General features: G+C 51.5%; 1 protein-coding gene across 5 annotated transcripts in view; it reads left to right on the top strand.

Moving 5' to 3' along the window:
- The first annotated feature begins 2,638 nt into the window (after positions 1–2,638).
- Positions 2,639–24,022, top strand: part of LOC105495036 (tetratricopeptide repeat domain 39A) — a 44,650-nt gene continuing 23,266 nt past the window's right edge. Inside the window, exons 1-5 of one of the 5 annotated variants that reach the window (XM_011764169.3) lie at positions 2,639–2,657; positions 12,235–12,339; positions 21,177–21,308; positions 21,921–21,997; positions 22,809–22,876. In XM_011764169.3, coding sequence (XP_011762471.3) covers positions 12,275–12,339; positions 21,177–21,308; positions 21,921–21,997; positions 22,809–22,876 — 342 coding nt within the window. In that variant the 5' untranslated portion in view covers positions 2,639–2,657; positions 12,235–12,274. Of the gene's footprint in view, positions 2,658–3,244; positions 3,369–3,607; positions 3,777–11,786; positions 11,943–12,042; positions 12,062–12,234; positions 12,340–21,176; positions 21,309–21,920; positions 21,998–22,808; positions 22,877–24,022 lie in introns of those variants that run through there. The other 4 variants (XM_071093105.1, XM_011764172.2, XM_011764171.2 and 1 more) reach the window with 4 other exon arrangements.

Raw genomic sequence — 24,022 nt, forward strand, 5'->3', positions numbered from 1 at the left:
CTTAGAGCTAATACAGCTTATAGCTTCAGGATTCCTCATTTACCTGGCCCCTTCCAAGGCTCTGGGGGAACCCTGGCAATTTTATACAGGCTGACTATCCCTAACCCAAAATGCTCTGGACCAGAAGTGTTTCAATTTTTGGATTTTTATGGATTTTGGAATTTTTGAGACGTTGTCCGCTCTGTCGCCCAGGCTGGAGTGCAGTGGCCGGATCTCAGCTCACTGCAAGCTCTGCCTCCCGGGTTTACGCCATTCTCCTGCCTCAGCCTCCCGAGTAGCTGGGACTACAGGCGCCCGCCACCTCGCCCGGCTACTTTTTTGTATTTTTTTAGTAGAGACGGGGTTTCACCATGTTAGGCAGGAGGGTCTCGATCTCCTGACCTCGTGATCCGCCCGTCTCGGCCTCCCAAAGTGCTAGGATTACAGGCTTGAGCCACCGTGCCCGGCCTGAAGATTTTGGAATATTTGCACATGCATAATGAATTATCTTGGGGATGAGATCCAAGCCTAAAAATGAAATTCATTTGTTTCATATACACCTTACACACATAACCTAATGGTAATTCTTTTTTTGGCAGGGCGGGGGGGACAGAGTTTTGCTCTTGTTGCCCAGGCAGGAGTACAATGGCGTGATCTCGGCTCACTGTAACCTTCGCATTCTGGGTTCAAGCGATTCTCCTGCCTCAGCTTCCCGAGTAGCTGGGATCAGAGGCATGTGCCACCACACCTGGCTAATTTTGTATTTTTAGTAGAGATGGGTTTCTCCATGTTGGTCAGGCTGGTCTCAAACTCCTGACCTCAGGCGATCCGCCCGTCTCAGCCTCCCAAAGTGCTGGGATTACAGGCGTGAGCCACCGTGTCCGGCCGCCTAAAGGTAATTTTATACAATATTTTTAGTAATTTTGTGCATGAAACAAAGTTTGTGTACACTGAACCATCAGAAAGCAGAAGTGTCACTCTCTCAGCCACCCATGTGGACAACCTGTGATTATTTGGCATCACCATCATTTTTGACTCTGAATTTATGTGCTCCCAATAAGCATTTTTTTTACCCTTATTCAGACATAAGTACTTAACAATAAAAATATAACATGCCATTAATGCAGTGAAAAAATAAAGTGTTCAGGGTAACTCAGCAGCACATGAGCATCAGTAGAATGGCTGTGGCCGCTGTAACAACAGCACAGCAAACATGGCAGGCCTGCAGTCTCCAACTACAGTGCTGAAAAAGCTTCAAGTTTCAGCCTGGGTGCGGTGGTTTACGCCTGTAATTCCACTGTGGGAGGCCAAGGTAGGCGGATCACTTGAGGTCCAGAGTTTGAGACCAGCCTGGCCAACATGGCAAAACCCTGTCTGTCTCTACTAAAAATACAAAAATCAGCTGGGCATGGTGGCACATCCCTGTAATCTCAGCTACTCGGGAGGCTGTGGGATGAGAATCCCTTGAACCCTGGAGATGGAGGTTGTGGTGAGCCAAGATCAAGAGATCGTGCCACTGCATTCCAGCCTGGGCAACAGAGTGAGACACTGTCTCAAAAAAAAAGAGAAAAAAAAAAAAAAGCTTCAAATTTTGGAGCATTCTGGATTTCAGTTTTTCAAATTAGGAATGCTCAACCTGTACTGGTAAATTTGTATTTTTTTTTTTTTTTGAACAGTGGCCTCCCCATTGTAAGCTTCTGGATCCACTCCTGGTTACACAAACGACTAACAAGTGACAAGGGAGGAAGGTGTGTTCCACACAGAGGGAACAGCATGTTTGAATGCCTAGAGATTTGAAAGCGCATGGCATGCGATAGGGGCCCCAGCCTCATCACCCTCTTTACACATACTGCTGGTGGCCTCACCATCCTTACCCTTTCCCACCTCCATGCCTTCATCCATGCTGCTCCCGGATCTGGTACACCCTCTCCACGACTTCAGTTTGTTTAAATAATATAAACTTCAAGGCTCAGTTCTGTCACCACCTCTTCCAGGAAGCTCCCCAGGCTCTCCCCTTGTCTGAATTCTTTATAGTTGCTGGTGGATGTCATCATAGCTTGTTTCTAGTAGTTAATTATCTTTTTCGTGCCTGTATATGAGACTCCCAGAGATGGGATGATTCTGGCAAATGAGCACCTGGCCCCTGCTCACAAATGGGCAGGATGGGACTTCACTGCCTTTCCAGGCAGTCTGCTTAGATTTAAGCAGCTACCACCAAGCCCAAACTGCCTGGCTCCCCTGGGATCTGGTGCAAGTCCTGTCCCCACCATGGTTGCTGCTGCAGGCTGTCCCCTTCTGCTTCTTCTGGCGTCCTGGAGGTCATGGTTGCTCCAGGGGAGCTACAGTCCTTCCTTACTTCTGTCTCTTCCTTTGTGAAGGGACAGCTCTAATGGCAGCCACATGCTCTGATGAGTCATGGTTAAGAGCAGCATCTGGGGCCAGGAGGTGGTGGCTGGTTAACTCTTCATGGGCCAGTGGCTCTCTCTGCCAGAAGATCAGGTCAGGTGGAGACACTCGCCTCAAGGCTCGGTGCACAGTGGACATTTGGGGAGTGTTGTGGGTGACCCCCACACAAGCGCTGGGAATGCTGGGGAGAGGGGGCCAAGAGGGGAAGTGGCCAGAGTGTTGGCTTTGGATTCAGGAGGGATGGATTCCAGTCCTAGCTTGCCATTTACTAGGTGAGTGACCATGTGTGAATCAAATGAACCGCATGCCTCAGTTTTCCCATCTATAAAATAGCAATTATGGGGATCATTTGAGAAGGCAGTGTGAACTGCCAGCTAGCAGTGACTGCTAAACCGCGTTTTTCCCGCCTTCTGGTCTCCTGCAGTCACTCAGTGGGCAAGATGGTGGGATTAAAATCCAGGCCTGGCTCTGGGGGCTGTCTTTGTCTGCACGAATGCCCTAATTAATGCGGGAGCATGGTGACGGCTCAGGTGGGGGCCGCTTCGGAGCGGTAGCCGTGGGGAGGGGAAGTGACAGTAAAGTGGACCTCAGGTCCCGGAGAACTTCTAGCACCAAATAGGTGGGGACGTGTGAGGAGGGCGCCAGCTCCCGGCCCGGGCGGTGTCTGCGCAGAGGGCGCCGGGCTCTCACCTGTCGGAGCGGGGGTGGGGGCCGCCCGAACCCCCTGGCGGTGCAGGAGAGCGGGTCGCCGCGGGCGGCCATGGCCCCACGGTGCGGGTGGGGAGACCGAGGCCCGGCCCGGCCCCGCCGCCTTCCCCGCCCCCGCCGCGCCCCTCCCCGGCCGCCGCGTCCGCGACCGCACAGCGCCCGGCTCGGGGTTCCGGCGGCAGCACCTGGGCCGCTGCTGGCGTCCGGCTGGGGCAGCGCAGCCCGCGCCCCTCGGCGATGACCTCGGCTGGCGCCCCGGGAGCCCTGCCCGCGGGGTAAGTGCGCGGCTGGGAGGCCCGGGGGCGCGGGCGGCGCCGGCTGGGGCCGGGGCGGGTGGCGGGCGGCGGGCGCCACGCCAGGCCTCCCCCGCGCACCAGCCTGGGGCCGCACTGCGGCTTCCAGCCCCCGCCCCGCCAGGCCCCTGGGAGCCGCCGCCGCCGCCAGGAGTGGGGGCGGGGGGCTGCGAGGAGGCGGAGGCGCGGAGACCCCGGGTCGGTCACTCCCCTTCTGGGTCCCAACTTTCTCACGGAGCTATAGTCACAGACACATTCAGAGCAGCCTTCCCCTTCAGAACGCCTCGTGGCGTTCACTCCTGTGGGGTGGGCCCTGTTACTCTCATCCCCGTTACAGATGAGGAAACTGAGGCACAGCACTTAAGTGACTTGTCATCGGTCACCCAGGAGGTAAGAGTTGGGGGTGGGATTTGAACTCAGTTCCGTCTGTTGTCAGATCCCCCTACCCCATCATCTTCAGGGACATTAGGGGAATTTAAACGGCTAAGGTATGGGCCAGCCAGGCCCATTGGGTGCAGCAGGAACCTGGATAGTAAAAAGTGAGTGTTGTCACCTTCAGCGTGGCTCTCCTGCCCAACCCTACCCACATCCCACTGAGAAACCCCTGTGGGACCCCTACGTAGATCACCCCCGCCAGTGGCAGACACTACGGTTGGGAGACCTTCAGCAACTCTCTGCTTTTCCTGGGCCCCAGTGGGCAGGGAAGGGGGCAGCTGCTAGGAGCCCTGACTGCTGGGAGGTTGCTGGGCAGAGAGCCGGCCCAGGTGAGCTGGGAGGAGGGCTCACCCTGCCTGGAGCCTCACCACCAGTGACAATATTTGCTAAGGGCCGGAGGCGTGACACGTGAACAGGGAGGTGACGAGGCTGGTGCCAGCTGGCAGCTAGAAGCCTCCACAGGGCTTGCGTGTGTGTGGCTGTATCAGGGCTTGGAAGCTGGGTTGCTGGGGGACACCCTGGCCTGGGAGAGGGTTGCGTGGCGAGTTTCAGCTTGATCATCTTTGTTGTATGACTTTGGCCAGTCCTTTACACTTCCTAGACTTCTGGTCCCTCCTTTGGAAAACACAGAGAAGTGGGACTGGCTGCCCCTTTCCTGCTCTGGGCCCAAGTCTTTGTAAAGCTGGAGGTTGGGTAGGTTCCTTCGCACAGCCCTGACTGAGCACCACCACCCTGCTGGGTCCAGAAGAGTGGTTTCCAGGAGAGAAGGAGGGTATGGAGCAAGGTATCTATCAAAGAAGTCTAGACTCCAGGGCTGAAAACCACATTCATCCCACTTCCTTATATGCTTACATCCCTGCCTAAGTGCCCTCTACAACCCTGGGCTCCTCTGGCCCTGCTGCAGGCCTCAGGACAGCAAGCTTGCTCTTCTCACAGGGGTGGGTCTTCCTTATGCACAACCGTACCTGCCTCTCTGCATGCCTGCCCACTCTTCTTTGAAGCCACCTGTCCATCTGTCACCACCCCTGGTTAGGGTCATCCTAGTGGGGTCTGAGCAGAGGAGGGCCGCACGCAGCAGGACCATTCTCACCTTCACTACAGAGACGCTCACTCAACAGACACTCAGCAAGGCCTGCTCTGGGGCCAGATGGTCATTGGTGAACAAATCAAGCCTTAAATCCCTACCTCTTTAAAAATTATGAAATATTTTAAGTCTTCAGAAAAATATAGCAAATAGTAAGATGAACTCACATACCCTTGCCACCCAACTTTGTCAGATATTAACATTGTGCCCCATTTATTTTATATTCTTTTTAAGAATATAAACCATAGTAGAGACCCTTGAAAGTCTTGTGGAAACCTCTTCCCTCCTTCCCTCTCCAGAATTGATTGCCATCCTGAATTTAGGTTTTATCATTTCCCTGTTTTTATTCTTTTGCTCAATGTGTGTAAATCTTAAAAATATGTAGTTTGTTCTTACTTCAAAGTTTTCTGTGAATGGAGTCCTATAGCATGTGTCATGCTGCAGCTTGTGTTTTCATACTCAACTTCAGGTCTCAGATTTAGCCTTGATCCTGCAGCTGTTGTCCCACTTGCCCTAACGTGTGATACAGCACCCTATGTAGACACCTCCGTTTGTTTATTTATCCTTCTTGATGGATGTCGAGATGTTCCTAGTGTCTTGACAGTGAATATTCTTGTACGATTGTCCTTTGCACATGTGTTTCACGAGGGTGGCCCCTAGTAGTGGAATTACTAGGTTGTTGGATATGTGCACTCGATCTGAAATGAAAGGAAATGAAATGAAATGAAATGAAATGAAATAGAGACAGAATCTCACTTTGTTGCCCAGGCTGGTCTCAAACTACTGGGTTAAAGCGATCCTCCTGCCTTGGCCTCCTGAAGTGCTGGGATTACAGGTGTGAGCCACCGTGCCTGGCCCACTCAATCTTTTAAAGTTATTTAGTTTCTTTATAAAGTCAGTGCTACTTGATCAAGAAATGATGGTAAGGCTGCGTGCAGTGGCTCACGCCTATAATCCCAGCACTGTGGGAGGCCCAGGCAGGCGGATCACCTGAGGTCAGGAGTTTGAGACAGCCTGGCCAACATGGTGAAACCCCGTCTCTACTAAAAATACAAAAATTAGCTGGGCATGGTGGCACACACCTGTAATCCCAGCTACTCGGGAGGCTGAGGCAAGAAAATCTCTTGAACCCGGGAGGCAGAGGTTGCAGTGAGCCTCTCTCAAAAAAAAAAAAAAAAAAAAAAAAAAAAAAGATGGCAATACATAATTTTAGAAAAAATAATAGTTACTCACATTTTCTGAGTACTCTTGTGCTTTCCATAGTTTTAGTTGTTCTTCACAAAAACCGTGGGAGGTAAGTACTGTCATTCCCATTTCCTTGATGAGGAAACAGAGGCTCATAGAGGGCATGGAACATTCCCAAGGTTATCCAGCAAGTAATAGCTGCAGCTTGGGTCTAGGGTTGTCTGCTTTCAGAACTCTTGCAGGCCACACTGCATTAGGTCATGCTACATCACTCCGTGACACATTTATGTGCAGCTAAGGGAGACTTTTTGGAAGGAGAGTGACAATCATTTTTGCCATTTAGAAAGATCACTTCAGGGCCGGGCGCGGTGGCTCAAGCCTGTAATCCCAGCACTTTGGGAGGCCGAGACGGGCGGATCACGACGTCAGGAGTTCGAGACCATCCTGGCTAACACGGTGAAACCCCGTCTCTACTAAAAAATACAAAAAACTAGCCGGGCGAGGTGGTGGGCGCCTGTAGTCCCAGCTACTCGGGAGGCTGAGGCAGGAGAATGGCGTAAAAACCCGGGAGGCGGAGCTTGCAATGAGCTGAGATCCGGCCACTGCACTCCAGCCTGGGCGACACAGCAAGACTCCGTCTCAAAAAAAAAAAAAAAAAAAAAAGAAAGATCACTTTGGAAGCAACAGATCCCCATGGACAGGTTATTTTACTCATTGAGCCAAAGTTCCCCTCGGTGCTGGAGCAGGGATTAAAATCCAGCTCTGACTGCAGTTGGTTCCTGAGCGACTGCCGCGCCGCCTCACCCACCCCACACCTCCCTCACCCTGACTGGGATGGAGGTAGGAGGATTTTCTGTTCTCAGTGGGAACTGAGGGTCTCCCAGCTCTACCCAGATCTGCCCATTGGTACAGAAGAAGTAGTACAAGCCAACTATAGTAGAGAAGTGGGAGGGGAGGGGAGAGTGGGGGTGGCTCTGGGCTACCTGACACCCCCTCCCACCCCCTAGCTCCCTTCTCATTCGGGCCTCAAGTGTGGGTGGGATCTGAATGAGAGAGCTGCCACCACTGTGCCAGAGCTCTTGGCATTGGTCACCAGTTCTGCTCCATCCAGCCCAGCACCTCTTCTCCCCATCCCTCTCCTCGGTTCCCCAACACACAGTGGAGAGGCCACCATCAGCGCAGGAATAGATAGATGTTACCTGGGCCAGACAAGGTGTCCTGGGGAAAGAAAGGTCTTGGAGACGAAGGGGCAGCCTGTGGAGAAATGGGGGCCTCAGTCTCAGTCAGGTGAGGGGAAAGGTTTGGCGCTGTTGCTTCCACAGAATGCATTTTTGTCTTCTCCCAGGCTCCTGAGAGGAGCCTGACTGCGTACCTGTCTTCACTGCCTGTCCCTGCCTTATCTGTCAGAGGCAGATAAGGGTGCCTGCTGACAGGACTGAGTGAAATAATGCAGTCATCAATTTAGATAACTTGAAGTGGTAATCTCTTTGTGGCAATGGTGGTTGTTAATGCTATTATTAAGTCAAATGGGGCGTGTGTCTCCAGCCTTCCTGAGCTCTCTAGCCTCCTCAGCCTCACCCCTCCATTTAGCTGGCCTTCCAGAGCCTCTGTCTTCTAAGTCCTTCCAGAACGCTTGTACCTCCTAACTGATGTCATGCCTCCAACCCTGTGTGTGTGCTGTTTCCCCTTCTTAGACTTCTTTCTCCGTCTTGTTCTCAGTTTGATGGCATTTTCCTTGATGCCATCCTCCTTCCATGATGCCATCCTCCTTCCACTCAGCCTCCTCAGTGCCCCAGGCTGAGTTAGAGGTGTCTTCTGGGCCCCTTTGGCCCCCAGTGATTCCCATTATCACAGCCCTGAGCACTGTGGCGGTCGCTGCCCTGTCTGCATCTGTCTCCTGTAGGTTGTGAGCTCCTGAAGAGGCAGCCCTAGATCTGTGTCCACTCTGTGTCCCCAGAGCCCAGTCCTATGCATAGCCTAGAGCATGAGATTCATGGGTGCTTGTGATAGGGAAGGAGGGAGGAAATCAGCCCAGGGCTCAGCTTACCCCTAGTCTGGGGGAGGTCACCGCAGACAGCCTCATCCCAGTTAAGCAGAAGAGGTGCCGGGGCTGCCGAGGGAAGGACTGTGCCCCTCTGCACTGACTGTCCATCCGGCCTGGATCTTTCTCTCCAGGTAGACCAAGCAGATGGGACCTCTCCCTCGGTGGGGGATGGAGGTGATAAGGGGTGCGTGTGTGTGCAGAAATGGGAGGCAGGCTCTTGGCTCTGAAATTGTTTAGCGGTTGCCATAAACCACAACAATGGGCTTGACTCCCTGGGGCTGAGCTGATGGGCACTGGCTCAGGCAGAAACTTGGGTTAGAACGCATGCTTGGATGTGTGACCTTAGCGAAGTTACCGGTCCTCTGTGCCTCAGTTTCCCCATCTGCAATGGTATGTAGGTGTGGGGGGTAATAATCCCATTTCACAGGGCATTTTGAGAGCAATTAGAGAGAATGCCAGTTAAACACCTGGGCAGTAGATGCTCACTGCTGCTTCGTCGATTCATCCAACAGAGATGAATGGCTATGCCCTGGGCACACAGACAGACCCCGTCCCAGCCTCTGAAGAGAGGGGCAGGGGCAGCATCAGGTGGGGCCTTTTAGGCCATGGAAAGGAACTTGGCCTTTACCCTAAGAGCAATGGGAAGCCAGGGAAGGATTTTAAGTCCAGAAGTGACATGGTTAGATTTGTTTTTTGTTTTTTTTTTTAGATGGAATTTTGCTCTTGCCGGGGCTAGAGTGCAATGACGCGATCTCTGCTCGCCGCAACCTCCACCTCCCAGGTTCAAGCGATTCTCCTGCCTCAGCCTCCTGAGTAGCTGGGATTACAGGCATGTGCCACTACGCCCGGCTAATATTGTATTTTTAGTAGAGACGGGGTTTCTCCGTGTTGGTCAGGCTGGTCTCGAATTCCCGACCTCAGGTGATCCACCTGCCTCGACCTCCAAAAGTGCTGGGATTACAGGTGTGAACCACCGCACCTAGCCAGATTTTGGTTTTAAAGACGTATCTTTGGTGATTATGGGAGAGACAGGTTAGGGGAAATAATGCTCCCAATGTTCTCTCTCAAAGAAACTACCTAGAGGCTGGGATGAGTTACAACAAACATCCTTTAAAGTACATTCCTGGCCAGGTGCAGTGGCTCACGCCTGTGATCCCAGCTCTTTGGGAGGCCAAGGCAGGTGGATTACCCGAGGTCAGGAGTTTGATACCAGCCTGGCCAACATGGTGAAACCTTGTCTCTACTGAAAATACAAAAAATTAGTTGGGCGTGGTCGTGGGTGCCTGTCATCCCAGCTACTTGGGAGGCTGAGGCAGGAGAATAGCTTGAACCTGGGAGGAGGAGATTGCTGTGAGCTGAGATCACACCACTGCTCTCCAGTCTGGGCAACAGAGCGACACCCTGTCCTCAAAAAATAAATAAGTAAAAATAATAATTAAGTACATTCTTGAGCTCTCACAGAAGTAACAGAAACACCCTCCAGCCAAGAGTGAAGAGAGAACTGAAGTCAGGCTGGCAAACAAGATGAAGCCACGGCAACCTTAGGCTGTTTACACATTTCAGAAATCTAAAGCCAGGAGTTTCAATGGCCACTCAACAGATGGGAAAGAAGGTCTCGGGCCTACACAGTTACAGTTTGAGGAGTTGGAACTTGGCATCCCCCGACTCAACACATAAATCTGGGACCCTCCGAGGGCTGCAGCCTCAGTGAATAGGAAGATTGGCTAGAAGAAAGGTCCGCCCCCACCAGCAAAGGGAGACAGCATTTCCGATGGGAAAAAAAAGACTCCCTAAAAAATTATAAATACTGGTCTGCCATCACACAAACTTTGGGTTTGATGGCACACCACTACCTTTGTGGTCCTGGAAACCATAAACTTAAAAAAGTAACTTAAATGGTCTCAGGGTGGTAGTTCCCCCGGGAACCTGGCCAAAGTAAATGAAAAATCCTTCCTGGAGCAATCCCACAGTCCCTTTGGATCTCTCAAACGTGAATTTGTAATATGATTGCAAAACACACAGGGAAATAAGCCAGTGTGAGCAGCAGGCTCCAGAAACAAAAAAGAGCAGAATTAGTTTCCCTGGTAGTCTAAAATGCTGGAATTATGAGATATAGAATAAATAATTATGTTTAAAATGTATAAACGAATTGAAGATGGACTTGAGGCAGGGAACATAATACTACCCCAAATAACTAAGATTTGAAAAAGAACCAACTGGAATTTCACAAAATGAAAAATACAATCATTGAAATGAAAAATTCAGTAGACAGGATAAGTAGCAGGGCAGACACACCTAATGATTGAGAGAGCTGATGAAATGAAAGAAATTACTCAGGATCTAACAGAGGGTCCAAGAGATAGTATGGAAGTTAGTTAAGAGAGGTGAAATATGGAATATAAAGGTCTAACAGAGAAGAGAGAAGAAGGTGGAAAGAATGGAATGGAGAGTGTTCCGACAGACTTGGGTAAAGATGGTGCTGGCCTGGACCAGAAGGTATTGGGCATAGAAGGGGTTGATTGAGAGATGTTAGGAAGTAGTCTGTGGCTTATACCTGTAATCCCAGCACTTTGGGAGGATGAGGTGGGAGGATCACTTGAACCCAGGAGTTCGAGACCACCCTGGGCAACATATGAGACCCCCATCTCTGTAAAAATTCTTAAAAAAAAAAAAGTTAAGAAGTAGAATTGATGGGGTTTAGTGATGGAGGGGATGCAGAGGCCAGAGAAGGGATGTGGCAAAGATGATTATCAGATTTTTGGCTTGAGGAATTGGGTAGAGGAGTGTTGCTTATTAAAATGGCAGACAGGCATGGTGTCTCACGCATGTAATCCTAACACTTTGGGAGGCTGAGGCAAGAGGATCACTTGAACCCAGGAGTTCATTGAGACTAGCCTGGGCAACATGGTGAGATCCCATATCTACCAAAAAAAAAAAAAAAAAAAAAAAGAAAGGCAAAGACTGGGGGAGAACAGATTTGGGAGAATGAACAGGAGTTCAGTTTTGAAAAAGGCATGTTTCAGTTTGCCTGGGAAGATCTGCTGATGCATCTCAGAGCAGGAGACTTTAGAGCTAGGCCTTAAGGTATATGTAGGAGTTACCTGGTGGAAAGGGAATTTCTTTTAACTAACTTTTGGGAAATAGGACTTCCCTTCAGGGAGAGCATCAGGCCCCTTTCTGGAACATTCTTTCACTCAAAGGAGGCCCCTTGAGAAAAGGCATTATCAAAACATCAAATAGACAGGGTTCTGGGATCTCTTAGTTCCATCTCTCATTTTTGTATGGGAAAGCTGAGACCCAGAAAAGTCAGGGGTTTGCTTTCCTAGCCTTAGACTCTTCATTCATTCATTCATTCATTCACTTAACAGATATTTATTAAAAGCCATTTTGTCCCGGATACTAGGTGCTGGGGATACAGCAGTTAAAGATTCTTGCTTCCTGGAAGCTTATAGTTTAGTGGAGGGAGACAGACAATAAACACAAAAATAAGAAAAACATATCATGTCAGAGGGCGGTAAAAGCTACAGAGAAACGTAAGGACTGGAAAGGGTTCAGGTATTCTGGAGGAGCCACTGGCAAAGTGAATTTGAAAGTCCCTGGGCCTCTCGTATGGGGCTGCTGACCCTCGAAGCCCATTGTGACAACGTCTGGGATTCTAGAGTCCAGGCCTGGGGGAGGGAGGAGGCCTGGAGAAGGAGGAGGGAAAAAGGGGCTGTGGGATTTAGTGGGTGGGCTGCACCCCCCCCGGGGGGCAGCAGAGCCCAATGGGTCAGAAGGGCCACAAAGACTCCCTGTACCCTTGTGGAGGGTAAGATCATTTATTCCTGAGGCGTCTTGGCTCCTTGCCCTTGGCCCCTCCCCCACCTCCATCAGATCTCAGATGACATTCCCTTCTGCTCCCCCTCCCACCCTTGGGAACACCAAGAGGTGGGTCCGAATTGTTCCTGCGTCTCACTACAGAGTGGCAGCCTGGAGGAGCTCGTGACAGGCACCCAAGTCTGGCCAGGGAGACCGAGTAGGCCCTGTGAGGCTCTGTCCCAGTCAGGAGAGGCTGGAGGGCTGGAGGGCCCCTGTGTCATGCCCCGCATCTCTTCCCCCAGGACTCCTGAGAGCAGCCTCCACGAGGCCCTGGACCAGTGCATGACCGCCCTGGACCTTTTCCTCACCAACCAGTTCTCAGAAGCACTCAGCTACCTCAAACCCAGGTGAGGCTCAAGCCCCGGTTGGGGTAGGGGGTGTGCTTGACGGTCAGGGAGAACCAGAGGTCTTGTATGAGAGGAACTCTGTGTAACTAAATGCCTTCGGCTTTCTGGGTCACCAGGACCTCTGACAAGTCCCATAAAAATGGCTCAGGCTCCATTCCACAGCCTGCGTGTATCCAGGCCCTCTCCAAGGTCACTGTGACTTGCTTGTCCTTAGGCTCTTGAGGGTTCTTCACACTTCCTTATGTGTTCCCGCATAAGGAGTTTCTTCCTCGCCAGCTCTCACACGACCCTTTGTTTATTTTTCCCCAAAGCACTAAAGACTAGGTTGCCTGCTTTCCTGGGTGTTTTAGGGCAATAAAGAGGGCTGCTCCCTTGACCATTTCCTTGAATGCTCACGGCCATGTTTCTGTAAATACAAATCAATAATGTGCATATACTCCTTTTTCTTTACTTATCACTTTTTCTCAGTTTTAAAAATTGAGATATTATTCAGATACCATAAAACTCACCCTTTCTTACCACTTTAAAACATTTATTGGGCTGGGCATGGTGGCTCACGCCTATAATCCCAGCAGTTTGGGAGGCCAAGGCGGGCAAATCACTTGAGGTCAGGAGTTGAAGACCAGCCTGGCTAACATGGTGAAACCCCATCTCTACCAAAAATATAAAAAATTAGCTGGGTGTGGTGGTGTGTGTCTGTAGTCCCAGCTACTCAGGAGGCCGAGGCAGGAGAATGGCATGAACCCAGGAGGCGGAGCTTGCAGTGAGCCGAGATCGCGCCACTGCACTCCAGCCTGGACGACAGAGCCAGACTCTGTCTCAAAAAAAAAAAAAAGAAAAAAGAAAAGAAAGAAATAAGCAATGTTTACCTTACTATACCTTTTTGATTAATGCTCCTTGCAAAGAAAATCATGTGTGAGACTGTTTCCTTCTAGAGTTAATAATTTTCTTGCTTTTCCCATTTTCCTAATTTGCTAAACATTTATCCTTAAGTCTTTGTAACCACTCCCATCAGATCATCCTATGGTGAGTTTTTCCCAAAATGCTGAAATCTATCAAGTAAGCACTCAGTACCCCCCTCATTTTCCTGGAAACCTATCCTTGGGAGGACAGACATGTCTTCTGGCTCCTCCTGGCTGTTTCCTAGAGCTCCTTTGCGTTTCTCCTGCTTCTTTGATTCCAGGTCTTTTCTCTTGTGTCCCCCTCGTTTGCCAGGGAATGCCCCATAGAAATTTCCTAAGAAAGGCTGGGCGCAGTGGCTCATGCCTGTAATCCCAGCACTTTGGGAGGCTGAAGTGGGTGGATCATTTGAAGTCAGAAGTTCAAGACCAGCCTGGCCAACGTGGTGAGACCTCGTCGCTACTAAAAATACAAAGATTAGCTGGGCATGGCGGTGAGTGCCTGTAATGCCAGCTACTTGGGAGGCTGAGGCAGGAGGATCGCTTGAATTCAGGAGGTGGAGGTTGCAGTGAGCAGAGATTGCTCCATTGCGCTCCAGCCTAGGTGATAGAGTGAGACTCTGTCTGGGGAAAAAAAAAAAAAAGAAATTTCCTAAGAAAGGCTGGGTGCAGTGGCTCATGCCTGTAATCCCAGCACTTTGGGAGGCTGAGGTGGGTGGATCATTTGAAGTCAGAAGTTCAAGACCAGCCTGGCCAACGTGGTGAAACCTCGTCGCTACTAAAAATACAAAGATTAGCTGGGCATGGCAGTGAGTGCCTGTAATACCAGCTAGTTGGGAGGCTGAGGCAGGAGGATTGCTTGAATTCAGGAGGTGGAGGTTGCAGTGAGCAGAGATTGCTCCATTGTACTCCAGCCTAGGTGACAGAGTGAGACTCTGTCTGGGGGGGGAAAAAAAAAAAGAAATTTCCTAAGAAAGACTTGTATAAATATATTTTTTTCCCTAAGAATTTTGAATACCTTGCTTCAGTGTTCTAGCATTTACTGTAGCTGTGAGAACCCTAATTCTTCTCACTTACTCTTTCTCCAGAAAGGTTTAGGATTGGCTCTTGTATTTCTGAAAATCTGGAATTTTACCGCGATGTGTGGCAATGAAGTCTTTTTTATTCTGGATTGTTATGTGGGCTCTCAGTTCTGGGCAATGCTCTTGTACGATAGTTCCATCTTATTTCCCTTTCCTGGGCTTTCTTTAATGTGCCTTTTGGACCTCCTAGGTCAGTCCTCTTCTGAGCCTCTTCTCTCTCCCTCTTGTTTTTCCCATTGCTTTATCTTTTTTTTCCGTCTGATTTTTGGAAGATTTCCTCACCCTTCTCATTAATTCCTGCTGTTGACTTCTTTATCTCTGTAATCATATGATTAATTTCCTGGCATTCTTTATTCTCTGAATGTTCTTTTTTCCCTAAAACATCTTCTTGGTTTATGGTGTACTAACTTCTTTATATCTATATTTGGAATATGAGGCCCTTAGGACAGTGCCTGGCATGTATTAAGTATCTAATAAAGTATTTATTGTTATTGTCACAGAATATTATTTCTGTTTAAAATATTTCATTCTTTTCCTGCATAACTTGGCGCTCTCCGTGTTCCTGGAGTCTGTTTAATGGGGGAATTCTCTTCTCATGGGGTGCTTTCTTCAAAAACCCAGCCATCCCCGGCTGTCTGTCTAGTCCTGTTTAAGAATGAGCCCATGCGAAGGCCAGCCGGGAGGTCTGTGCCAAGCTGCCTTGTAGTTGGTGGAGTTGGCTTTGGATGACCTGGCCACCAGATGTCAGCAGCCGGGATGGCTTGGCTTCTCCAGTGAGGAATCCTCCATTTCTCAGCCTGGACAGAGAGCCTTAGCCGCCTAAATTGGGAGACTAGGGGCTGAGGTCTAATCATCTCTGCCACCTACTCCCCCTAGTCCGCCTCTTTTCAGCTCCAACTTGTCCCCTGAACCCAAGCCCCAAGGAAAAGTGAATGCTGAGGCCAGGGGACTGGTTTCCACAAGTCCCCAGGCCTGACCTGTTCAGTTTCTGTAGACATGATGGACCCATCTTTCTCCCTCTAGGGTCAGTGGCCCAGCTTTTGGGGTGGGGTGAGTGTTCCAGGGCATGGGGCAGTGTCCACACCTCACTCCCACCCTCTGAGGGAACCTGGCTTGAGGGGGTCAGGCTGGGTGGGTCAGGGCCTGCAGCAAGAGTGTGGCCATGGCCTGAGGCAGGCCCAGCTGCAGCTTGCTCTGTCTTAGAATGTCCAGGTTCCCCTCTCAGTTTTCTTGGAAGGCTCCCCAGCTCCTGCTTCTCCCCTAGTCATTTCCTGTTGCTCACTCAAGCCTGGACCCCAGACCATAGCCACCCTCCTGCACTGGAAACCAGCTGCCCAGGACACAGCTGCTCAGCCTGTCCCATACCCCAAGCACGGACACTGGCCCTTCTCCTCACCCACTGAACCCCCGATAAGGTCATGCCTCAGCCTACTCTAAACTGTCCTGTAGACTTGGGGCCAACAGAAGGGAGTCAAAACACTGGAGAAAATATTAAAACCAAAGGCTGTGGCTGCGCCTGGGTCCTCGAGCTGTCTCTGCCACAAGGTCCCTGAAAGGGCTTTTCCCTCTATGGCCCCCTCACCTCAGGAGGGCATTCTAACAGGAGTCCTGTAGCTCTCAGGACCCCCAGAGGAAACCCTCGTCCTAACAGAGACACTCCAGGAATCCAGTCTTCCCATGGAGCCACCTGTTACCTCACGTGGGAAGCAGTGCAGCATCTGTTTCTTAGCCCCTGCCTTATTCCAGAAAAGGATCCTTTCTTTCTTTTTTTCTTTCTTTTCTTTCTTCTCTCTCTTTCCTTCTTTCCTTCTCTCTCTTTCTTTCTTTCTTTCCCTTTCTTTCTTTCTTTCCCTTCCTTCCTTCCTTCCTTCCTTCCTTCCTTCCTTCCTTCCTTCCTTCCTTCCTTCCCTCCTTCCCTCCCTCCCTCCCTCCCTCCCTCCCTCCCTCCCTCCCTCCCTCCCTCCCTCCCTCCCTCCCTCCTTTCTTTCTTTCTTTCTTTCTTTCTTTCTTTCTTTCTTTCTTTCTTTCTTTCTTTCTTTCTTTCTTTCTTTCTTTCTTTCTTTCTTTCTTGTTTGTTTTTGAGACAGAGTGTCGCTGTGTCGCTCAGGCTGGAGTGCAGTGGTATGATCTCAGCTCACTGCAACCTCCACCTCCTGGGTTCAAGCGATTCTCCTGCTTCAGCCTCCCTAGTAGCTGGGATTGCAGGTGCATGCCACCATGCCCGGCTAATTTTTTATATTTTTAGTAGAGATGGGGTTTCACAATTTTGGCCAGGCTGGCCTTGAACTCCCGACCTCAGGTGATCCCCCCACCTTGGCCTCCCACAGTGCTGGGATTACAGGCATCAGCCACCACACCAGGCCCTTTCTTTCTTTTTGAGTTTAACAGTTTTCCTCCAGATAGTAGTGTCAGTAGCACACTACCCCCATACCACCTGTGACAACCCAAAATATCTCCAGAAATTGCCACATGTCCTCACGTTGGGAGTGGGGATACCCTGGCACTTCCAGTGAGAACCACGGGTCTAGAAAAAATAATTCTTGCTGGAAAACAGCCTCCCTTCCTCACTGATGGCCACCGAAGCTTCAGAAGATGTTGGGCCCAGTGTCATTTGCTGTTCTTCACTGAACACACATTGTCTCATTTAATTGTCCTGGTCCCGTGCAGTGGGGGACGGTGCTCCTCTTTCGCTTCCGAGTGGGGCATCTGGGCTTTCCTAGCTCCCTTCCCTGCCTCGCCTCTGCTTTCCATAAGTCATGCCTTTGAGTAGCGTTGTCTCTGCTTCTAGCATATTTCACTTAGCACTGAGTGTGACCTGACGCACTGTCTCTGGGACGTGGAGGCTACTGCTCTTGGCTTTCTTGAATTATATGATCGTGGTTAATAAACGGCAGAGTGGGATCCGGATCCAGGTCCTCCAGCTGCACAAACCACACACCGACTGCTGTGTGTGTGGTTTGCCCTCCCCCTTGGGTTGGCGGCATTTACCTTGGGCAGGGCCTCACATCTGCCTCCCCCAAACCACGAGGAGTGAAGGAGGTGGAAAGGGTGCATCGGGGGCATGTGTGGGGGTGCAACAAGTTCAGGGTATGCCCTTGAGCGTTCTGGAGTTTCTCTGAGGGAAGAGGTAAGGTCACCTGCCAAAAGCCAGGGGCCAGGTGGTGGTGCAGGGATAACGAGGAGAGGGGAAAAGGTGTTTCTGGACAGGATGCCGGGCCTGGCTGAGGCTGTCTGTGTAGGGGGCAGCTTTCTCCAGCATTGCTCAGTGGCAGTGTGGAGAAAGTGGGCCGTTGCGTGGCTCCTGAGCTGGGCTCCTAGCTGGGTTCAGCAGGTTGGCAGACTTGGCATTGAGTATGTTGACAAGAGAGAGAGACTGGTATGAGGACACTAGGCTAAGCAGTCAGGAAGAGGGGACAGACTGGAGGAGGGAGGATGGGCAGTGGGAGTGATGGGCCAGTACAGGCAGGTCAGGAGGCTTAGAGCTGGGAGGGTGGCGGCATCCTTTAAGACTCCAGAAGCAGAGCCATTCTGTGTGATGAAGACAAGGTCACACTGCAACTCAAAGGATGGAGATGGTTGGGCAACTGTCACTGGTTCATTCAGCAACAGCCTTTGAGCGCCCTCCTGGGCCCGGCAGTGAGCTGGGTGCTGGTGCTCCATTACTGAGCAAGATGTGGGCTGTTCTCAGGGTCCAGCAGGGAAATGGCAAAACAAGCAATAAGGGGTGCCGAGAACTACCCAGGGACCCCACTTCATGTGGGAAAGGAGCTGGTCGGGAGGACTGCATCATTCCCTGGGGCTCATTGCCAAATAGAAATTCAGGGTCATTTGTTCAAATATTATTAAAATTTAAAGACAGTGACAGCAGAGAATTAAACCAAACATGGGCCCTTTTTAGGCACCGGCCCTGTGCAACGGCATAGACCACACACCCATGAAGCTGCCCTGGAAGGCTTCCTGGAAAAAGTGACATTTACGCTGAGATGGACTGGATGAGAAGGAGTCAGCCAGATAGAGGGGGCATTTCTAGGTCTAAGGAACTGCCTTTGCAAAGACTGGGCGGTGAATGAGGGTCTGGTGTATCTGAGAGATGGAGACACTCACCCTGGAGTGGGAGGAACTGAGGCAGATCCCAGAAGGAAGAGGGCAGGGTGATGGGCAGCGGACTGGGGATGGGGAGTCCATAGAAGCAACTTGGGCTGGAGAGGAAGTAGAGTCCGAAAGGACCAGAAAGTGGAGTAGGGGGAGCTTCAGTGAGCATGAAGGGGCAGAGACTTGGAGAGGTCAAGGGGCTGCCTCTGCCTCCCAGTGCCCTCCCTATCCTGACAGCTGGTCTGGGACCAAGAAGGTGGGACCCCAGTAGACATGTCCCAGAGCGAGGGGACAGCTCAGGAATGAGCCGACTAATGGCCTGGATGATATATATGCAAATAAGAACTTGGGTACAAGCTAAACTTGGAGTGCCTGAGGTTCGAGGGTTGTCATACCTCTGTACCCCATTTCCCAGTTCAGACTAGAGTTGGGGACTTCCAGGAGGCAGGCTGGGGAGGGGCTAGTATTCTTAGCCACAGACGCCTGTTGGGGCCTTGGGCCTCAGACTAGAAATTCCACTTTGTCTGCCAGCTGCCCGGGGGGAGCTGTCCCTCCTTCTGGGCCCAGCACCAGACAAGGTTCCACAGGTGGGGCTGGGCAGGTGGTGCTGAGTCCCAGGCCTCTGACTGGCAGTGGGAGAGGAAGAGAGAGACAAGGGCTTAAGAGATGGAGAGGCCTGGGGGCTGGGGTGTTATCTGGGGGATGGGTCTGTGTGCTGCCAGGGAAGCCCCTCCTCAAGGAGAAGGTTTTTATGCAGGGAAGTGGCACAGGACACGGAGGGACTCATATTTACTGAGCTTTGGTGCAGTGGCCCCTGGCCTGGGTATTATTCTATTTAAGCCATGCAAAAGCCCGTGGGGGAGAAGAGTTACGGTTTTCCTTCTGCAGGGAAAAACCTGAGGCTGAGGGAGGCTGTGAGACATGAGACATGCCAGGTCACACAGCTGGTAGCTGGCAAAGCTGAGACTCCAACCTGTGTCTGAGGGGCTCTGAAGCCTGGTTCTGGCCCCAGCTCTGGGCAGCCTGCTCCTCTCCACAAGCCACTGCCTGCAGATGAAGCAGTCCTGGCAAAGGCCTGGGAGCATCCAGAGAGTGCCCCTGGCTGGCAAGCGGTGGAGCAGCCTTGGTTTCCTGCCTTTGACCCTCAGGGATCACAGGAGTGTCACCCAGAAGTAGCTTAATTTACGAGTGTTTTATGAACAGGAAAAGGGGTGAAGTCACATGATTTCACAACCAAACAGCCTGTAAACCTTAGTCATCTCTCTTTCCTCTGAAGTTCCCAGCATAAACCTGGCACTGAGGAGCTTTATAAATAATTTACAAGGAGACCTGGGGAAGGGAGTAAAGGCACTCCCAGTCAGTCCCACAGGCTTACAGGGACCCGGGCAGGCTAGCATTATCGTCCCCATTTTGCAGAAGCAGAAATCTAGGCCCAGACATGTTAAGTGGCTCCCTCCACATACAGAGAGGACCTGGCGTTGTTCGCATCCCTCCTTGCCTGTTGCCCTCTCCATGTGATGGACTAAATGCTACCCCCTGCCCCCAACGCACCCTTCAGCTGAGGAGCCTGGGGCGGTGGAGGAGCAGGGAGCCCAGAGACTCCTGAGGCCACCTTGGCTCAGCCCTGACATCAGTACTGAGGACAGAGATGAGTCACACACAAACTCTGTCCTCGAGGTGCCCACAGTCTGCAGAGAGCTGAGCCTATGCTGGTCAGTTCAGCATGACCCGTACCTCAGTTACAGATGGAGTCCCTGAGGAGGAGGCCTGGATTCCCAGGGCTCTGGGAGGCATTTGAGGGCCTTGACAGATATGTCAGGAGATGTAGAGGAAGGGTATTTCTTTCTTTTAAAAAAAAATTATTATTACTTTTTAGAGACAGGGTCTCACTATGTTACTCAGCCTGGTCTCAAACTCCTGGGCTCAAACAATCCTCCCGCCTTGCCCTCCTAGAGTCCTGGGATTACAGGCATGTGCCACCACACCTGGCCGAGGAAGGGCATTGCAATCTGAGGGAACAGCCTGGGCAAAGGCCTGGAGGAGGGAAATGTGGGATTTTCTAACGGAAGGTCTTTGTGGTTCAGTGTGGCTGGGGGTGCAGTCTTGAATGTGACCAGATAGGGGTGGGTGGGGAACAGAAGCATCAAGAGGGCTGGAGAGGTGGGCAGGGCTGACATCTTGTGGAGCTTCAGCCCCGGCAGGATCTCCTAGGATGTGGGAGCCATGGGAAGGTGTAACTATTGGGCACCATGATCAGATGAGGGGAGGGAGTGGGAAGAGGCAGCAGGTGACTAGCGAGGAGGTCCAGGCAAGTGGGGTTGAGGGCGGCCCAGGGGTGGGGTTTGGGCTAAACAGGATCTCACAGACAGGACTTGGGCTCAGCCTACAGGAGGTGGGGGCAGAAGGCAAGAGGGTGGCACTGGGGGCAGGGAAGGGCAGCCTCGGGCCGACATGCACTAAAGCCTTTCTCAGTGCTCATGGCAGCTATGCTGCTGCCACCCCTACTGAGCCGATGAGGAACTGAGGCTCAAATCTGGTAGATCACTTAGGGCCACTCAGCAGGAAGAGGGCAAGCTGGAAACCGAATCTGAGGTCTTTTGAGTAGCAGTGAGCAGATCAGACCTGGCCAAGGACCTCCCCGTGCCTGGACCGCCGGTCCCCTTGCCTCACTGCAGAATGGAGGAGGACGGAGATGAGCTGCCCAGGGCCAGCTGCCTCTGGGGCTCTGTGAGGTGGTGCTCTCAATGTCCCTTCTCTTCGGCAGAACCAAGGAAAGCATGTACCACTCACTGACGTATGCCACCATCCTGGAGATGCAGGCCATGATGACCTTTGACCCTCAGGACATCCTGCTCGCCGGCAACATGATGAAGGAGGCACAGATGCTGTGTCAGAGGTTGGGGGTGTTGGGGGCAGGGATCAGAGGTTGGGAGGCCCACCCTTCTCTCACCTTGGCCCATCCCAGTGCCTAACATGCCACTATTCGCACTGCTGCTTTTGGCTAAGACGTGTCTGCAGGTGCTAAGAGCCGTCCCTGTTGTTCCTGCCTCAGGAGCTATGTTGTCTGAGCCAGTCACTGGGCAGCTTTCAGGGACCAGGGTGACAGAGTAGAGGAGGAGGCACCACGACTTGAGTGGGCAGGAGGGTAGGCCAGGCTGGGCACGAAGAGACATTAAGGAGAGGAACCCAAATGTGGCACAGGTTGGGAGCTGCCAGGAGCAGCGTCACCTGGCCTGGACGCGGGTTGACCAGGGGCTGCTGTTTAGCCTCAGCCCCAGGACTGATCAGGTGGTAACTGTCCCATTTTATCAGTGAAGACACTGAGCCTCAGAGAAGTTAAGTGACTGTTTTTGCCAGAATATCAAACCTCTTCTGCCTGACCCCAAAGTCTGTGTTCTTTCTGTTAGCTCTGTCTCTCTAGGAATGTTCTAGAGTGTAGCAGAGAGGGACAGAGACAAGTGTGGCCTCTCTCTAATCCTCACCTGAGGCCCCTCTTTTTCCTTCTCAGGCACCGGAGGAAGTCTTCTGTAACAGATTCCTTCAGCAGCCTGGTGAACCGCCCCACGCTGGGCCAATTCACTGAAGGTGTGGCATCCAGGACGTCCTCTCAACCATGCTAAGCCCAGGCGGCCAGCTCCAGGCCCAGGAAGGGGCAGTTATCCTCCCTGTCATCGCCTAGGGGGCCAGGCCCTGGGGTCCATGCCAGGACACACATGGGTCAGACCTGGGGCCTTTTGAGGCCTGGCTCTCTAGTGAGGGTGTGGGGGGCAGGTGAGACCCACTTATGTGATAGCACTACTGGCTGAGAACCTGCAAGTCAAGAAAAGGGAAAGCTGTCCAAGGCCAGGGCTCTGCTCCTCAGGCCCACAGTTGTATGTGCAGTTGAGTTTACTGATTTAATTATCCTGGTGATCACATGGGCCCCAGAGGAGAATGTGGTGTCAGCAGCTGAGTCACTGGGACAACATGAGAAGAGATGGTGTGGGCTGTCATGGTCCATCCAGGTCTTTGTGCCATGACCACATGCAGCTGTCCTGGAGGCAGCAGTGGCTGACCACAAGCAGTGAGGGGCTCTGCAGCATAGGAGAAAGTGGCCTTACCCTCCTCAAGAGCCCTGGAAGGTTCTAGCGCCCCACAATGCATCTGATGTTGCTGGGTGCACAGCACCTACAATGGTGCTTGGAGAACAAGACTAGGCGACCTTCTTGGGGAGGGTGTGAGCTAGCTTCTAGGGACAGTGACGAACACTCTGAAGCACTGGGTGACGAGGTAGGGGACAGGAGAGGTGCTGACACAGGTTCCCTTTGCTTTTGGGAAAGTGGGGGTGTGAGGATTCATCCCAGGCCTCCTGATTAGAGTCCCAGGAGGCCACAGGGCTTTGGTTTTTTCCCCACAGAGGAAATCCACGCTGAGGTCTGCTATGCAGAGTGCCTGCTGCAGCGAGCAGCCCTGACCTTCCTGCAGGTAGGGACCCCCACTTGTACAAGGAGGCTGGGATTTCAGAAGATCAATTTCCACATCCGACCACAACCCTTCCCTAGAGCAACTGTGACCCATCCCCCATAGCAACCACGACCCATCCCCTGTAGCAATTGTGACCCATCCCCTGTAGCAATCGTGACCCATCCTTCACACTCCTGCCCCTGGCAGGGCTCAAAGGGAAGTGATGGGCATCACGCCCTCACACCCCTAGCACATGCGCTTCCACCGTTACCGGGATGCTGTTTCCACTGTGTGGCTGCTGCATTTCCTGTTAAGGGTCCTGTGGGGGTGATAGGCATTGTCTCAAAGCCTGCTTTCCATGTGATTCATTCAACAAGCTCTGTAGCACCTGTGATGTACCAGACTTTTTGCACATGGTACAGGTATGTAGTTTCTACATACCTTACACACATTACAGTTTCTTTTTGCTAATATTTACATTTATTATTTAATCTTCACCACAGAGGCCTGTGAAGGGGAGACTTAGACGAGAGGGGTCACTTTCCCAAGGTCACATGATTAGCAAATGATGAGCAGGGATTTGAACCTAGGTCTGATGAAGTTGGAGCCCAGGTCTCCTCACCACACAGTGGGAATGATGAGAATGATCACTACATGCTTTTGCCTGAAAGCCTGGGTTATAATGAGAACATATCAGCATCATTATATATGTGTGTTTAGCAGAAGAGGGACATTTTAGTGTTGGGGTGCTGGTTAATTTCATAGCTTTTTTTTTCTATCTTTTTGACCTGGGGAGATTAGAATTGGATTAATCCTAATCCTTGCTTTAGGATTCACTGTAATGATTGCACCATAAACGACATTTTGTTTTGTTTGTTTATTACATTTTTACAAATAATGAACACCCATCAACACCACAGCCAACTGGAGGACAGAACACGGGCAATAACTCTCCCCACCCTGGGACTCCTCCTCGCCCTGTCCATGCACCCAGCAGGGGAATCACTACTAGAGTGTTATGTTTATTGTCCCCTACCCTTTCCTTTTTTTTTTTTTTTTTTTTTTTTGAGACGGAGTCTCGCTCTGTCGCCCAGGCTGGAGTGCAGTGCTGTGATCTCAGCTCACTGTAACCTCCGCCTCCTGGGTTCAAGCGATTCTCCCGCCTCA

This window comes from Macaca nemestrina, chromosome 1, assembly GCF_043159975.1.
Source record: "Macaca nemestrina isolate mMacNem1 chromosome 1, mMacNem.hap1, whole genome shotgun sequence".
Classification (NCBI taxonomy): Eukaryota; Metazoa; Chordata; class Mammalia; order Primates; family Cercopithecidae; genus Macaca; species Macaca nemestrina.